Consider the following 17,299-nt stretch of genomic DNA (forward strand, 5'->3'; position numbering starts at 1 on the left):
CGAGACGATGCATTTGTACATATAGTAGCATAGCCCATGGGCGTTAAAAATGATATGTAAAAAGATGAAGCAGGTTGCTTTTAGCGAGTTGAACATGTGACGCAATACATTATCGTGGAGTCGAGAAATATAGTACAGATCGTTACGGCGTAAGAATCTCGCCGTTTATGTACAGGTACAGCCCCGTTCCATGCACCGCCATCCTAGTAAAACAGGTGTGAAGAGCTCAATGGTCAGGGTCGAGCAACTATCAGTCGAAACGCCAAATCGAAGTTTTTGTCGTCTACAAAGCAGGCTTCGCGCCTGTCGGCTGACCAGGTGTCGGCGCACCGGGAGCCATGAACTGTCAAAGAGTTAGCATAAGGTTGAACAGCGCAAGTCTAGCAAGTCAGGTTTCTACGTACCTCGTTCTGCGCCCTCTGTGCCTGCAGCTCAGCTCTCTCCTGCTCGACAATCATCTGCTCCTCGCTGTATGCCAATGCCCATGGCACACCCAGAAGCAGCGCACTTGTGCTCACTACCCAGAGAGTCTTGCCGCCCATGTTCAGGCCGCTCTTGAACCATGAAGAGATTGTGTTTGCTTTTGAAGAGACGGAACGGCGTGTGCTGGCAGGGATCATGTCTTGTAAGGCGAGAATGCGCTCGTAGAGAGATTCGTCTGGCTGTACGGAGTGGATCGAGGATGTGTCTGACTCTATAGCGCTACAGTTAGTATTGGAGTGTCTTCGAAACGGTCTCTTCTATGCGCCAGAAGCCCGTGATAGCGGTTCGTGGTGTCGTACCAGAGTCGGTGTCCCACTCATCGTCGTCATGCGGGCCCTCCTGCTCGCGCACAAACTCCTCATCCATGACCTCTTCGAGCTTGACCATTTTGGCGGTTATCCGAGCGTGCGATTGATTTGGTATGTATATGGACTTCAGCGACAACCGAGCGTTGGTGTAGGTTGGTGGTGTTGGGCCTCGAGCTGCTTGTGACGATGATAACCCTACTATCAAAAAGTTAGCACAATATGTGATGACATAAGGGCCACTAGCGCCGCCGCACGTGCTTCCCACCAACGTTGGACCATGACACCTGCACCCTTCACTACCTGTGCACCAACTCCTCGTAGTGAAATCTCTGAACATTTTCGTGCTCGCCTATACTCAATTTCGATCAGTCTTGCTTCTGCGAGACAAGCGATAGGTCGAATCGAACACACCTGAACGGAATCCGTTTAGGGAAAGAGTTGGAGGGATACTGAATTGGCTGTTTTTACGAGAGCGCTGTCTGTGCATGCCTTGCCTGTAAAACTGATTGAATGGTTGTTCTATCCGATTCACAGTGGTTCACCTGACTGAATTACTGCAAGAGCTTCCACACCAAGACTAGTGTCTTCGCTCAGAAACGACGACAACATGGACAGAATAACCCACATACATAATATACTAGAGATCGAAACGGGATTCCGTATTCGGAACTTGGACCCAGCCTTCACTACCTGAATATAAAGAATAGGTCAAGCGACCTGCACATCTTGAACTAATGATATCGCTACCTAAACTACTGTATGTACCATGTTCGCTTGGCAGCAAAGCTTACGATGCATAAGTATAGTAAACAGCATGTCGTTAATAGACCAAGTAACAAGGAGGTGTATTTACCGTGGCTTAGTACGCCCTAGAGACGGCGCCGATGAATGCACCGAGGAACTAGTGCGAAACAATCGACTGTCTGACATTTCCCCGCTTTAACCTCATATATTATTATGGATGCACGCTTACGCATACAAATCTACAAGGTCAGCTCACCTTTGCGACCATCTTAACGTAGTTCCTGTAAAGAAGACCTCAATTCATCACCAACAATGGGCAATCAACCCTCCACCCCCAAGCCAGGGACCGATTTCAAAGTCATCGGCGCTGGCCTCTCCCGCACGGGCACTGCCTCATTCAGCGAAGCGTTGCGCATCCTACTAAACGGGCCTGTCTATCATGGTGGTACACAGGCCACTCTGGGACCCGAAATCGAGATCAAATCCCTGATCAAACTCCTCTCGCACTTTCCACCAAAGTCGCCCTCGGACAAAACGATCATTCACGATTTGCTGAAGCAGCGCTTAAACGGCTATGCCGCAGTCACCGATGCACCATTTAGCGGGCTGGTCGAAGAGTTGCTCGAGGCGTACCCCAATGCGATGGTAATCTGCACAATTCGAGATCCAGACGCGTGGATAAAGAGCATGGAAGTGGTGCAGAACGCATCTACGATGTGGTTTCTACGCTTCGTACTCTTCCCTGTCCCAGGCATGCGTTACTTCGTCGACTTCATTGATGGCCTGAGAGATCAATGGATCTACCTGTATGGTCGTGGGGAACCAGTCACAGCCGAAAACTACGAAAAGCACATTGCTTACTTGAAAAGAGTCGTGCCGGAGGATAGGCTAGTCTTCTTCAATGTTAAGGACGGTTGGGAGCCTCTCTGTAAGGTACTTGGCAAAGAGGTTCCGCAGGATATCCCGTTCCCAAGAATCAACGACGGGGAAGCCATCGATAGGCTGGCGAAGAGAATGGTGACCAAGGGCTTGCTGCGATGGCTAGCCATCTTTGGTGTGGTGGGAGCGGCTGCTGTTCCTCTGTTTTTGAAGCGTTAGAGAGTGTCTCTTTCTACACCGACAGAGAATCTCTCGCGTTCTCTCTATCGTGTGGATCATGTTTTCTTCTGCTCCAGATGACTCGTACCAGTTGTCTGCGATATGAATACATCCTTTTCCGCCTTTTCTTTCACATACGACCATAGGACACTGAAAATTAGGCTTCCCGTCCGCTCAGCCATATACAAGCAGTGTACCGGCGGATTAGTAGTTAGGTGGGTGACCACTAGCGAATCCCCGCTGTTGTATGTTTTTGGATTTTTTCCTTCAAGTTTTTTTTTTGGCTTACGGATGAATGACATCGCGAGTGGAGGTCGTGTGGAGATTGGATGACTCGCCAGCGCACCGAGCACCTGACAGCGAACGTCTCTGGTTGCAATAGTTAATACAAATTCATCACGTATCGTACTTGAAATGGTTGTGTGGCTCTTGTGGCGGATAAGACCCTAGCTCATGGCAATGTCATGCTGCTCATTGAAAAGTATCGAGACGTGCATACACACTTCCAACCATCTCTACTAGCATCCAAATCGCACTCAGTCCTCAGCCGAAAACTCAACATTGTCTTCCTCTTCTTCTGAATCGTAATCAAGCATTTGCGACGAGTACTCTCTCATAGCGTCTCCACTCGCAAAATCCAGCTCCTCGGAGGTTATCGACTCCACCACCTCTGTGATCTTCTTGCAGTCCTGTGGACCATACTGCGTAATCTTCCACTCTTGAACCATATCGGCGAGTTCGATACAGCCGTTCTTCCAAGCTCGATAGATGGTTCTTCTGTAGTTAAGGTTGTCTCTTCCTCTGATATCTGCACCCGTGGTGAGAAGATAGACGGCGATGTCATACTTGCCTGCTTCTGCGGCTCCCTCAAGTGCTGTCCTTCCATTGTAACCACCAGGAGGAGCGTTGACATTGGCGCCCGCTTTAATCAGCAACTCGAGCATCTCGCTATTCCCATTGATGGCTGCTGACTGTAGCGCAGTCATGCCATCAATGAAAGCAGCTGGTGCATTGACATTTGCTCCAGCAGCTATTAGCTTCTTGACAATCGAGACGTTGTCGTGTGTTGCTGCATATTGCAAAGGCGTCCAGATTCTTCCTACATCGGCCGTAAATGTATTGGGAGAGTTCGGCATTGCACCCGCATCGAGAAGCCGCTCCACCTTAGCGTAACGTTTCGACATCGCAGCATGTTGGAGAGCAAAATGGAGTCGCTGTTCAACGTAATTCACTCCCATGATTCGGTCAATTTTATCCGGATTTAGGTCGGTTTCCAGGAGGATTGCAGTTTCAAGAATCGAATTTTCGGAGCACAACGCAGATGCGTAGGCCGCGCTCAGCTGGCGGTATCGCGCTGTTCTCTGTTCTTTATCGAGAACTTCGGGCGAAAAAGCCAGAAACTTCCTAAGTGGATCTGTTTTCTGGTGTTCCAACGCGACCTCGAAAGGACTCTCTCGGGTGAAAAACATGTGTCGATCGTCAAGGTCTTCTAAGCCTTCACTCTCAGGATCGACAGTGTCGTAGGGACAGAAGCCAGCCCGGAGCAAGATGTCAATCATGCTACTGTTCTCATGTCTTACTGCTAGCACTAATGCCCGACTTCCTTCACGAATGGTATGTCTACTCAATTTAGATGCTCCTTCAATAAGAAGATGCTCTGCCAACTTTGTGTTCCCTTGGGCTATTGCGTCGCACAGGACCGCTAGACCTTCATCTGAGTAGCTGGCTACCATTGTGGCGCCATTCTCGCTCAAGACCTTGAAAACTTTTGGATGATCCCTCTCAAACGCAATCCGAATCGGCGTTTGATGCTTAGGTACGGAAGACCAGATAGGGGTTCTCTTCGAGTCGAGTGCAGGCAGAAGCAACGCATCTTCTGAGGATTTGGCATTAACGTCGGCATAATGGTCGATTAGCATACGAGCTATGCCCGCGTGACCGTTCCAGGCGGCGATTTGCAATGGATATCTGTGACAGAGTTGGTTAGAGTTCGCTGCATAATGCAACAAAAGGCGTGTGAGTGGCTCATCACTTCTCAACACTGCGATGTGCAAAGCTGCCATCCCATGCATGCTTTGCAGCTTCCTCTCAGACATAGCTATATCTCTGCGGAAATCGTCAGAATGACCAAGACCATATGCAACCCCGTTGATGTCAATATGACACTTTAAGAGATACGTTATGAGTTGCATATTAGAGTGTTGAGCCGCTGACGCCATCACACTACCATAGCCGCGCAGATCTGTTGAGTTCACATAGAGACCCATTGATATTAAGGTTTCGAACATCGTGACACTGTCGGTGGTTGCGGCTGCCTCCAATAGGAGCCACGGTTCTGATCGTGCCTCTTCCAAAAGTGCGGGATAATGGCGGAACAATATACGCACTAGATCCATACGATTCCGTAGAACGGCTAGACGTGTAGCGCGAAGTAGTATCCGTACAGGCTGGTCCTTGGTGCGGGATCGAAAGGTGAGGAGAACCTCCAAGATGCTGCTGCTGATCATGTCGTTTTGTCCGGGATCTTCTACCCTCCACTCGGACTGACTTCCCATCTCCATAACAATGTCTAAGACAGAGCCTTCAACCCAGCCATTTGCTCCTCTATATCGAGCACGCCAATCGTCTGCTCCGTGACACAACAAATACTTGATAAGGTCCTCCCGACGGTTGTAAACTGCCATTTGAAGAGCGGTGACTTCTCTTAGAACTTCCATATCTCCACCTTGAGCTGATCTCGCGTTAATGTCTACTCCGACACCGACCAGTCTTTCCACAAGAGGCAGGTCTCCGGCTATGGTCGCTTCAACAAGAAACTTTTGAGCAAAGTGTTTCAGCTCCGTATCCAAGGTCTGGGAAACAAGCAAACTCTGAAGGAATAATGTATGATCGTTGTCTTTCGTGCGGCGCGTCAGATTATTGAGGATCTCCTCAGTGTTGGTTTGGATGGACAACACATAGTGGAGTAAAGGATGTACGTGGCTGGCCAGTTTCGGAATAGAATGCCGTTGGCTCAGACACACCTGCGTTTGCAATGAGGTATCGGGAGGGGCGACAGTTTGTCTACTGAAAGTCATTTCCCGTGAAGAGTCGTAAGCCGGCTTCGAGAATAAGAATGGCTTCGTCCATGGTTCTGTAAATTGTGGCGATGGCGATGTTACAACCCTGAGCCATGTTTCGCTAGCGGAGTTCGGGTTCGATATCGCTGTTGATACGTGCACGGTAGATGCAGAGATATCGAGCTGCCGTATCAAGGGCGCGTCAGTATGCTCCGGCAACTGTATATCCTCAGCGTCGAGAACAATCGCTTTATCGGCGACTTGCAGCGATCCCATATGCTTCTCTTGTTCATCAGTGAGCTCAACATCTTCTGCAAGAGGAGTTGATGGTGGTGTGGATAACTCAATTCCCGGTGGGGTTCTAGAACGCGGAGGAGGGTTGAACTCTGTCCAATCTGTTCAGTGCATTCCTTGTTTAGAGACTGTCACGCTTAGGCAACGTACGCGATCTACAGCGGCTAAACGTAGTTTGATGCTGTTTGGCCTTCTGTCTTTCCAGCCTCGACTTCGATAGGGTAACGCCGCGAACCTTTACACGCGTTGGTCCATCACGCTCTTTTAGACGGTGAAAGATGAAGTCCCATTCATCTTTACGGATATTCTTAGTGACGCGCCACTTTTTGAACGTCCGCTCATATTGTGGCTTTCTTCGTATCAGTTAGTAGCGACCTTTCATCAAATGACGTGAACCCACGTCCTCTGGAAGCCTTGATCAGCCAGCATTTGTATCACATCATGTAGTGGTCGATCTTGGTGGAGGTAGAGGTTAAGGATGGCTTCTCTACGCGACTCCCATTCGGCCTCATCTTCTTCCATTCTCTTTGGCATGTTGTTATGTATTCTTTCAAACGGGCGCTGACCGTCGCGTTGGGTGTTTCCAGGGATTGTGACCCCTGCTTAGGTACACGGGTAGGATTGAGCGCTAAGCATGACCACGACCTGCTCAAGGGAATCATGAAAGTACAACCCGAGAAACAAAATATGAGTAGTTGAGAAAGCGAAAGAGTACGCTGAGAAGCCCCAAAATAAGCAGCAAAGTGTGATGAAGAAGCTGGGTGTGTTAGTTTTCGGGAGATGAGGCTGGGGCTGGACTCGGTTTCACGCCATTGGTCAGTCTCCAAATCATCGACCGGGTTCTTTGGCCAGCCGCCAGACTGCGCCTCCAACGTTGTCGATTGGTTCTCTCCGGAATCTTCGTCAGAACTGCGCCTGAAATGAAACCACAGCCATGCGAAGTGGCAAAGTGGCAAGCATCATCATGTTAGCACGAAGAGTTCCAGAATTCATGCCTGAATACGCGTCGAGGCAGGAACGGGAAAAACATGAAACGATGAGATGATTGGGTTAAACCAGAATCTTTCTTACATTGTGGCCGTACGGTTTACTCGGACGCACACTCGCACTTGCCACGAAGCTGACCGACGTTGACGGCTAGGCTCAAACTTTGTCCTCGAACCCATTGGCTGTAGCCGTAATCATCTATCGTGATTTCCTTGCCATCAATACTTCTGAAGAAACGCGTGGCTCACGAAGTACATATTTGCTCTTGGCCGCTGTGTCTGATGAGGTATCAGGGTAGCACGCGCGATCACTTCTCTACTTGTAGATCATACCAAACATCACGCTGAGTCTCAAGATAAATCACTCAAAGCGCCATTTCTTTACACTGTCTTTCCCTCACCTCTTCGCTCCTTTCGACTTCCCGAAAACTTACCCGTATAACCTATAATATATCGATATCGGTCTTCACAGACTTACTTTTCGCTCCCTCTCAGATGGCACTCGACGTGCAAAGCATCATTGCCATCATCGCGTTATTGGTCACATGTCCACCGACATGCTGGCTCCTTTACAAACTCTACACTCGATATAGATACCGAAGACAACAAGAAGATGGCAAGCAAAATACCTTGGAGTTAAAGCTTAACAAAGTTAATGGAACATAGACACACTTCTGTCGGTCCACAACCGATTACCAAGCACAATACAGGACGTCGCAATTCACTACCAGTACTCGCAAAGGTGGTTGCTGCAAACAAACATCCTATCAGAAAGACTACTGATCATAAAATATCTGAGCGATGTCGGTATGATGACCCTTAGCGGACACTCAGCCTCCTTCCAATATGGGAATCGCTGATGCTCTATAGGTAAAATCAACAGTCAGACTGCGCATCGCTGAGCGCAACAGTCTGAGCAAAATAAATGAATATAGCAGTTTTGGCAAGAGCGGCATTTGAAGAGAGTGAAAGGCATAAGGAAGTAGGCTGGCAGCATGAGACTTCAAGGAGGATATTGTATTGCTGCCTTAGATCAAAGAGAACCAACATTGTCAGTGGGAGCTGCGTGGTCTTCTCCAACTGTTTTGGAGAATTCGTGATCCGGAAGATGGGAAGAACCTGAATCCTTCTAATAAGAGTGTGGTTGTGGAAAAGAGTCGCTACTATGGTCGGATCAACCTTGATGGGGCAGTTGTCACGTTCACTGGATTGATGCGAATGCGACGGCTGTGGCCATAAACTTATCCAGAAGAACTTGTTGGCCATTTTTTCGACAATGTCAGAATCGAGCTTTTTCTCACACACAATCACATCACATTGAGAAAAGGAAAGACGGGAGCTGACGGACCTATTGCTGGTATACCTCGTTACACCGTCTATCTACATGCTTCGAACTTTTCAAAATCGCATTTCGGGGAAATAAGTCTCAAGACATTTCATCCCCTTCTATATGTATCACCGAGGCTTTGTTTAGATTCAACGTCGCTTTCCCAGCATCTCCTTGCCTAACCCATCCCGGCCCTCTTCACGAGTAATCTGCTCTGCAGCCTTGACAAGATCGTACGTGATATCGTCTCCAACAACACTATCTTTTTTGTACGCCGGATGTGTTTGGACAGAATGCCTGATCCACTTGGCCGCAGTCCAGTATGTACCGTTAGCGCGCTTACGGATCAAATCCAAGTAGGTGGCGAGATCGCAGCGCGTTTCAACGTCGACGTTCATGCTGTTGAGATAAGACTCAACAAGCGGAATAAGGCCGGGGAAGCCATTGCCATCGGTTGAATTTGTCTGCCCATTGATAATCTCGTTGACTGACATTTGCTCATACTCTTCCTCAACAGGGCCGGTAGGCGTCGCTGGACGACTGCCGTTCCTCACAGGTGTCGATGTACCTGTTCCACTGGGCTTGTGTGTCGAGAAGGGATTCTTTCGGAACCAGAATTTCTGTGTCGATACGGCGTCGCGGATGTGTGCTGTTTCCATGTTTTCGCTCACCAATGTGATGGGTATGTAGAAGTTGAGATTGAACGAGAGGATGGCACGGGTCAGAAGCACGATAAAGATCGAGAAGGCAGCGTTCTCGAAGTCAGTAATTTGAATCTCCATCGGACGGAACTCAACACGCCAACCCATGTCAGAACCAGCTGGCGGCGGCTTGAAGCGCATGTGCTGCCAGTTGGTTGACTGCAAGTTTTCAAAGTGGTCGGCTTTAGTAAGGTCCAAATCCTGGAGGTCTTCTGCGAAAACGACAATAGGATCACGAATGAAGAGGTGAGCAAAATGTGTCGCAAGAAGATCATCCATGCCGCCCTCAACCAGGCGCTGCTTGATGTCGGCGTCGATAATGAGATCCGGGTCGAGATACTCAGGCCGCAAGCGAGGATCCTGGGAAATGTAGGTTGAGTTTGACGCATAGCGCGACTTGGGTAGTCTCCATCGGTCGTTCTTGAGCGGCTATCGCGTGTTAATAAATCACTAATGCTAGCGAATCAGACAACTTGCCTTCTCTCCTAGTTCTTCCGGTGTGCGGTCATCGACCGCTCTGCTAATTTGGTTCCATCGCACATCGGTGTCGGCCAGGAAACCCTTATAGATTGGTGTCGCCGCCGTCAATGCTAACAAGATGGGTGCTATCGGGCTGAGCTGATCGTACATCTTCCTTCCTTCCTCAATGTTCTTTGCTTGGAAGGTAATCTGCAAGCAGCAGCTTCCCATACCAAACGCCATGGCGTCCATGTGGATGTAGTTGTCCTTGGCAGCACCATTGCGAACGTCGTCATCTTCGGGCCAGTTGTGCATGTCATAATTGACTGTAGGATCCTTCCACGGCCACGGTGTGCTCTCGTCCTTGAAAACTGGGACATTTACTTCGACCTTCCGGCCCCTGCGCCAACGAATGTTTGCCGCTAGGGTAGGAAAGCGAATATGCGGGTTGGCAATTTCATCCGGTACAAATTGGGATCGTAGCTTGGGCCCAGAAACAGGATATGATGGTACGATACAATCGGCCGATCCGAGACGAGGGAATGTCGTCAATGTGATTGGAAACTCGCTCTGTGCCATGTGATCCTTGGCTATGGCTCGTCTGCAATAATTGTGAGCTACCGACTGATCGACGATCGAGTAGGCCTGTCTACCTCCATTTCATGTTTGGTTCAACATCAAGCAGGTCCTTGAAGCCAATGCCCCATGGCTTTCCGGGAGTTGCTTCCAGCATGAACCTCCCAAATTCGGGATGGAAGACCGGTGCAGGGTTATCCTTTGCGCTGGCATGGTCAGTACGCAACTTCGATATGGGTAGTCAGGCTCACTCGGCGTTTCCGGTTTGTAGGTCAGGTACCCCGCCGCCTTGCTGCAGAAGTTTCTCGTCGTTGGCCAGCGCAGCTAGGATATCTGCCTGGCGGAGCGACAATCGGACCTTGTGGTTGTCTTGATCATAGCAAACAACCAAGTACTCGATCTGGATGCCGGTTAGCCCAATGTTGTGACGGACATGCCGGGTCCTTCACCTCGTCCCCCCAAAGGAGCGCATCCCTCTCCTTGCCTTTGGCATTGCGCCAGATGGCGAGCAGTTGCTGTCGATCACATTACTATGCATTCCTTTCGGGAGTCTTCACCGAGCATACTTCAATTCCCCATGACCTGACCTGACCAGCAACTTTCTTGGCCTCTGGCCAGTCAAGAGGCGTTCCTAGGGCACTTGATATGATATTAGCGAGGGCGGCGAGAGACGTAGCACGGATCTCACAGCAGACCCATCCCAAGTTCGTTCTGTAAGGCGTTACGGTAGGGAGTCCAATGCGGGTTGGTGCACGGGCGGGCCGAGCAGACGTGTGAATGGGTGGCTTCTGGTTTTGAACGGCGATTGCGGGGAGGTGTTCGGGGAGCACTGCAGAATATGGGACGTTTAGCGGGGTTTGACGCAACGCAGGGCTTTTGCAGTTTTGAACGCGCTGCAGACGCCTCGGTTTCCTGCGTTATCGAAAGACCGTCGAATGGCAGACGATTGAAGGAAGAATCGTTTCTACTTGCTTCCCGTGGGTACGCGAACGAATTGCAAGGCTAGAGTCGGGAGTATTGATTATTAATGCGCAATGCAGTAAGCATATGCCTGTGACACTCTTCCGAGGGGGAAGACCCTGCCGACGACGCTTGCCTCTTTGGTAAGCTAGACACAACATCACCTCACTGTGGTACTGCTGCCGTGCGCGCAATCCATCTTTCCTTGCGTGACATTGTTTGGGCATACTGACAGCGAGCCCCGATGCACGACTGCGCATGGCGTCTTCTTTTGCTGTCCACCAAATGCGCCTCGCCTACCGTTGTCCTCGCCCACGTGCACGCATGTCGCTACGCTGTGCAAAGCCTTCCCACTGGTGCAAAAGCATGGTCGCGTAGAGAATCCCGATTATGCATGTTGAGAGAGGATCCCTTCGATACCGTTGCCGCGGGCCGCAGGAGTGGCATGACACCTGCTGCCGCGCCACATGCTGGCTGAAGGGAGCAGGCGACTCATCTCTTCTTCGCTGGCGCAAGCAATCTTTTTTTCCTTTGGTGGTGAGCACTTTTGGGCCAAGCAACCGCCATTGCGGTACTGCACGACACCAGGATCGGCTGCTGCTACGCATGCCGCATAATCAGCATCACACACCGTCAGGGTGCACATCGCCTTGCATAATTGGGGCACCAGGTTGCAAGGTTATCGTGTCCTCGCTACTCTAGGCCTTCCGTCGTTGCTTAGGTCGCGAGGTGCAACCCCGCCGACTTGTTATCTGACAGATGATACAATATGCGGGGAGCCTCGATTGGCGGTGCTGCACAGAGCGTGTAAATTGGGACGAGCCCGCATCAGTCCACGACTGACGCGAGTGACGCAGCACCCGTTCTCACGAATACAGCGCGTCAGCCATGATACGATTGCAATGAGTGGAGTAAACAGGATATAAGGTATTAACTTCTAAATTCAATAGCTCCTACGTCGCTAGGCCTGAAAGCCGGTGGTATCTCTTTACGAACGCCTGTCAAAAACCCCAAAGGCTCGTACACTTCTAGCAAAGTGTGTCGTACAGGAATGACTAGAAGAATAGCTTCACCGTCAGATGGTAAGCGCTTGCTTCGGTGCACCGAAACACACAACCCATGATCGAACCATCCTAGCAGATGGTGATATACAGAAAACGCCTTCTCCCAGTCCCCGGGCCTAGAAGCCCTGGTGTGTGTATATATGCCAAAATGCAACTGCTGCTACTAGAAGACAAGCAAGAAATAGACCGTAGTATACGTAAAGCCCTAATGCTGGGGGCAGCGGGTGTTTTGGGACAAGTGCGGGCAACATCGGTGTGTTGACACACAGAGGCACGGTTCCTTTCGGTTCGCCGTCCTCTCCGCAAGTGACCAAGTCGTCTTCATTTGGACGACATGTAAAGAAATTGGTATATGAGACCGCCGAGATATTGGAGGAAGGAAGTAGTGATCTCTAGTAAGACCAATCTGTGAAGACGAACCCTTCCTGTAAATGCAAGCAGCATCTGCGCCAGCGTTCCTATGTAGTGAAGATGATCGAGATGTACGATGATACCGGTAAATCCAAGAAGAATGTCGAAGCAAATATGTACTGTTCTGTGAATAATCACATCGTTGGTGAGCCATGGTCAATGGACTTGGGTCGTAAATTTGAGCTTGTCATCGCTTGCTTGCCACCCATTTTGCGAGTCAACTTGGCGTAGTCTGGATAAGATGTTAGTAGGCAAGCCTAACATAGGTTGTTGGCCGAAGGACTTACGTAGACCACAAGCATTGCACAAGGTTCGAGCACCGTCTGGCCCTCTTCGCCATTCAGGGGTCTCGGCTCTGTTACAGCTATGGCAACGTCCTGGCGGTGCGGCCCGCTGTTAAGAAGTTAGTGTCAATAAGTCATGGTTTGTATCAGTGGCACTTACACCTCGCTTCCGGGTCTTATTGTCACCACCAGCAAAGCCACCCATGCCCTTGGTGTCATCGCCGTAGTTGCTTGCGTTGTCATCATAGCCATTCATCGGACGGTAGCGTGGGTCTTGGGGAGGCTCTACGATGCTCGCCTGGTGGTGGTTGAAGACGACTTCTCGCATCCGTTGAAGTGACATCTGGATTCTCTCGCTCTGCTTGATCATATCATCGACCTCGTCTAACCTTGGCATCGACTGTGGTGTCAAGCCAATGCGTTGGTTCTCATGCGCACGTTGTCGGTAGACTTTTGAAAATTCGGCAACGCGTCCGGATCCATCGGCCATCTCGTTGAGAGAAGCCTCAAGGTCAAAACTCTCTAGATGTCGCTTGACCGACTCGCCATAGGGTGCTAAGCTTGAGCGACCAATCTTCTTCTCTTCTAGCCGAGCCATCTCTGAATTATCCTGCCACGGTTGCGGGGCATACCGAGGTGGAGCCGAGTAAGTTGAGCTGGCTGGGGGGTAAGCCGAGTTGGAAGCACTTGCTGAAGGCGTGGATGAAGGATAGTTAGGATACTGCGTATACGGGTAATGATGGTTCATGGGTCCCGCCGAGGAAGGAGCAGGGCTCTCGTAAGTGGCTGATGGTGGTGGGGGATACGATGAGTAAGGAGCGTTGGGACGAGCAACGCTTGGTGGCGGAGATTGCGTGGTCTTAAGTGGGTGTAGGGTGGGCAGTTTCGGATTGTGTTGAGGAGTAGAATAGGGTGGCCGTGGTTCTGAAAAGGGCGGGCGGGGCAGAGAATCTGACTGGACTTGCGGCGGCTGCCGGGAGACTGTAGGTGATGCTGGTGCACCGACGAATGGGCTTCGCGGATAGGTGAAGGGATTAGAAGGCCCTTGGCTGGCGTGCTGAGGATCGGATGGAAATGGTCGTGGCCGTGGTTCAGCGGGCGAAGCAGCAGCGGAATGTGGATGGTAGTGCTGGGGCGCTGAAGTTACCGCTGAAGGTGGAGGCACTGTAGATGGATATGACAGCGGCTGTTCCGAACCTAGGGCCTCGTGTATTGAAGGCAGCGATTGACGGGCCGTCGGTCGTTGCGTCTCTTTCTCGTCGCCAGACGTCCTTCGTGATTCGGGAGGAGACAGTAGGCCTCCAAGCGAGCCGGGTACTGCGCTGGCGACTGACGATTGGTGATTGCTATGCAGATGCGGCGGTCCCGCGTAGGGATGCATCGGACTAGGCATGGCGGCGGCGACAGAGTGTTTTCTCTGATACTCGACCTCTTCGCGCTTTACTCTGTCGGCATCCATGTGGTTGATTGACGGCAAGCCGATGCTAGGGTGAGAAGTCAGAACCCGTAGGTCGGGAAGGGAGTGGTGGACCAAACAACATACCTCTGCCTACTGCCGGCATCCATAGTGTCCATGGTGGGTCGTATATCGGGCGGGAGGTGGTGGGATACGACAGCGAACTGCTGCGGCAACGCGATGGTGGGGGATCGTGGGTACCGCGACGTCAACGTACCTTCCCGCACACCGTCAACGCTGGAGTCGTTCCTTCCCGCACAACGTCAATCAACACGATGGTCTCAAATTGCTCCTTCCTCCGCAAGCGTGGCCAAGCAATTCGATCGGATTCTTTCTTCCAAGAAAACCCCTCGGTGATGTTGCAGTTACCACCTCAACTCAAATCTGAACAAATGCGACGTCCGGGAGTCCTTTTTTAACGAGTGGATCAACAGCCAGGTGGTGTTGTCGAAAGTGTTGTTGTTGCTGCTGCTCTTTTCTCTTCTCGATGCTGTGGCTGACGTAGTGTCGCAGGCACAACACGATGGCCGTGGAGGATCGTTTGTATGGATGCACACTCAATGACCGCAATCTGCGTCCTTCTCTTACTGTGCGTCACTCTTGGTGCTCGGAGGTGGCGCTGATGTTGGGTGATGTATCGAAGAGATGGGCAGGTGTGACATGGGCGGAAGAGCGGCGATCAGGCAAAACTCGTGATCTCACTGCAAGCTACGCGGAATTCAGCGCCTCCTCTATGCCTGCAGGCATGGTGTGAGAGGAAACGAGGGCTAAGACAACCGCAGCGGGCTAAAGCAGATGCGATCGGAGATGAACCGCTCCGGCAGCGAGTAGTCGCTCAGTGTGACGAGGATGTGCGGTGGACGGGCAAGGATTCTCTGGATACGGCACGCCTGTTTGTCCCAGCAAGGATGTGGGTGGAGAGGGCGGTCGCTGGGTGTTCTTGATGCAACACTCGAGCGCTCCAGTGGGCTCCTAAAGCGTACACGCAAAGGGCAAGGATATGCGACACGCCATGGCCGCCCTTGCAACGCTTGCCCGATCAGATCGCATAGCCCCTAAAAGCAGCAAGTCTGAGTTTTCAAGGCGCAATTGCGATGCTGCATGACGGGCCCACGTCCGTTGGGCGGTGGCGGCTTGGGGGTGGGCTGCCTTGGACGCGTTTCTTCTGCTCGATCCGCAGCCGTTACGACCAGGGGCAAGCATCGCGACCGCCATCCGCGCAAATGGGCACCCCGCGCACACGAGGTGAGATGCGCCCATGCCCAGAAGGGAACAGCCCGCCGCCATGGCGCGAATTATCGTTGTGGCATGCAATCGAGATGCAACCGAGCTTCCATCATGCATCCACCCCGGCATGCACCCACGCCTGTCCTGTCACTCCGTGCCTTGGCGTCGACAGCCAGCGAACTGTCACCCACAAGGACAGACGCATCGCACACATCTTTTATCGGTACCGGACCCTTCTCGTCTGCTGCGACCAATGTGCAGCGGCATTGTTGGGCAGCAACACCCCGTCCGTCCGTAGTAACCTCCTGTCAGGCACTTAACTCGATACCACTCTCGGGAATCTCCATCGCCACAGGGGTGTCCGCACATCTGAATCGGTGGCAATGCGATTAGTGCAGCGGGGCTGCGGACGCCAGAAGCGTCTTCACAGAAAAGGCACATAGTGCCGAAGAACCATCTCAGCTCGTCAGATCCCATCGGCCCGACAGGCTTCGACTCATGAGCTTCCATCAACGTCTGAGCCTGTCTTATCGTGTGCACTGGGTAGCAAAGGGAGTTTATCAGACCATGTCTCGTTACCGCTTTGTCCTACCTGTGCCTCCCAAGGTAGTTTTGTAGGGGTACCTATCGATTACGTCAGTCATCGCTAAACCCCCTCAACCATCTGCACTGGCTCCATCTCGCTCCGAACTATGAAGCACTAAGCATTTGACCGTTGACGCCTACACGTGTTGGGTGCAACCCGGAGAGCTCATCTTCTGCACGACGGCATATGGGTGCGTTCGCGTCTGTAAAATGTCCGTGCTATGACCGATGCGCACCGGCGCTGTCAAGTAGGCATTATCAGACCATGACCGATTGAAAGATCTTTGGCACGCTATCAACAAGTCTCCGTCGCCATTTAGCTGCATCGGTGGGACCGTCAGCCATCCGACTTCGTCATCCTTCACGGCTTCTCACTTTTCTTGCTCTGTACCCTGTGCCTTACTCAAACCACAAAGACCTCCCGGAGCGTTCCTCACGCCTGCTGACGACTGTCCACGCACCTGCGCAAGCCGGATGGAGTGACTATCGGCGTCATCTCTCCGGTCCGGTCACCGTTGGAGATGGCTGGGATATTGAGTGCAACATAATCGTACGGGGCACAACATGCATCACACTATTTTTTATACCAATGTCTCACAGACTTTGCTTTGCGGCCGGGTGCGTCCGCTTGTTTTCACTGCCATCACAGCGACAACGAGTGATATATCGTAGTGATCGTGTCATGGACAAGGCGCAAGCATGAACGTGGCATCGGTGGCTTGTAACGTCAAACCGGCGCAGACGCTCGGTTACGCCATCGTTGAATCTCGCTAACATGACTTTCCACGCCTATCCACAGTGCAACGGCTAATTATGGCTGACTTCTCGACACCACCTTGCAGCACGCGTCCGATTGACGAGCGTCCGATCCGCAGTCATGTCTGATTTCCAAGCAGCTGGCATCTGACAAGCGCCGGTTTACGCAGTGTTACATGGTGTCAAATCCAATCATGCGCAGACAACTAATCCCTGCTACTAAGTGACAGTTACGGAAGCTCTGTTTCGTTTCGAAACGCACATTGTCAAGGAATAATAGCAAAATGAGGAACTGTCTCTCGAAGATCTCTCTGTCTGCTTGGCGTTAAGATGGTCGCGGAGAAGTCCGACCAGGGCAGATCCGTAGGCTCTGCCCTTGCTGAATCTATCTACGAAGCTATACCCCCAAGCTTGGGTATGTGGACTCAACTGTACTCTTGGGTTTGCCGCTGAGTTTGCATTGCAGTCTCAAGCAAGGCTGCCGTCACGCCAACCATGTTGACATTACTAACCCAACAATC

The 17,299-nt window shown here is 51.4% G+C and overlaps 4 protein-coding genes across 4 annotated transcripts; 1 reads left to right on the top strand and 3 right to left on the bottom strand.

Annotated features, from left to right (window-relative positions):
• Positions 1–283: 283 nt before the first annotated feature.
• Positions 284–870, bottom strand: J4E82_002541 (uncharacterized protein; the record flags this gene model as incomplete). Its single annotated transcript, XM_051728840.1, has 3 exons — positions 284–343; positions 405–694; positions 783–870. 3 exons carry the CDS (start codon positions 868–870, stop codon positions 284–286), a joined length of 438 nt encoding a protein of 145 aa, XP_051591358.1.
• Positions 871–1,847: 977 nt separating this feature from the next.
• J4E82_002542 (uncharacterized protein) lies at positions 1,848–2,633 on the top strand (the record flags this gene model as incomplete). The annotated part of the gene is made up of 1 exon (XM_051728841.1): positions 1,848–2,633. One exon carries the CDS (start codon positions 1,848–1,850, stop codon positions 2,631–2,633), a length of 786 nt encoding a protein of 261 aa, XP_051591359.1.
• Positions 2,634–3,169: 536 nt separating this feature from the next.
• J4E82_002543 (uncharacterized protein) lies at positions 3,170–6,520 on the bottom strand (the record flags this gene model as incomplete). Its single annotated transcript, XM_051728842.1, has 3 exons — positions 3,170–6,078; positions 6,137–6,339; positions 6,387–6,520. The coding sequence occupies 3 exons, from the start codon at positions 6,518–6,520 to the stop codon at positions 3,170–3,172; spliced, it is 3,246 nt and encodes a 1,081-aa protein (XP_051591360.1).
• A 1,928-nt stretch (positions 6,521–8,448) lies between these two features.
• Positions 8,449–14,329, bottom strand: J4E82_002544 (uncharacterized protein; the record flags this gene model as incomplete). Its single annotated transcript, XM_051728843.1, has 11 exons — positions 8,449–9,429; positions 9,478–10,060; positions 10,113–10,241; positions 10,287–10,435; positions 10,485–10,550; positions 10,623–10,947; positions 11,229–11,348; positions 12,609–12,702; positions 12,758–12,863; positions 12,915–14,238; positions 14,298–14,329. The coding sequence occupies 11 exons, from the start codon at positions 14,327–14,329 to the stop codon at positions 8,449–8,451; spliced, it is 3,909 nt and encodes a 1,302-aa protein (XP_051591361.1).
• Between the last annotated feature and the right edge of the window lie 2,970 nt (positions 14,330–17,299).

This window comes from Alternaria postmessia (assembly GCF_024291825.1).
Source record: "Alternaria postmessia strain BMP 2775 chromosome Unknown scaffold_10, whole genome shotgun sequence".
Classification (NCBI taxonomy): domain Eukaryota; kingdom Fungi; phylum Ascomycota; class Dothideomycetes; order Pleosporales; family Pleosporaceae; genus Alternaria; species Alternaria postmessia.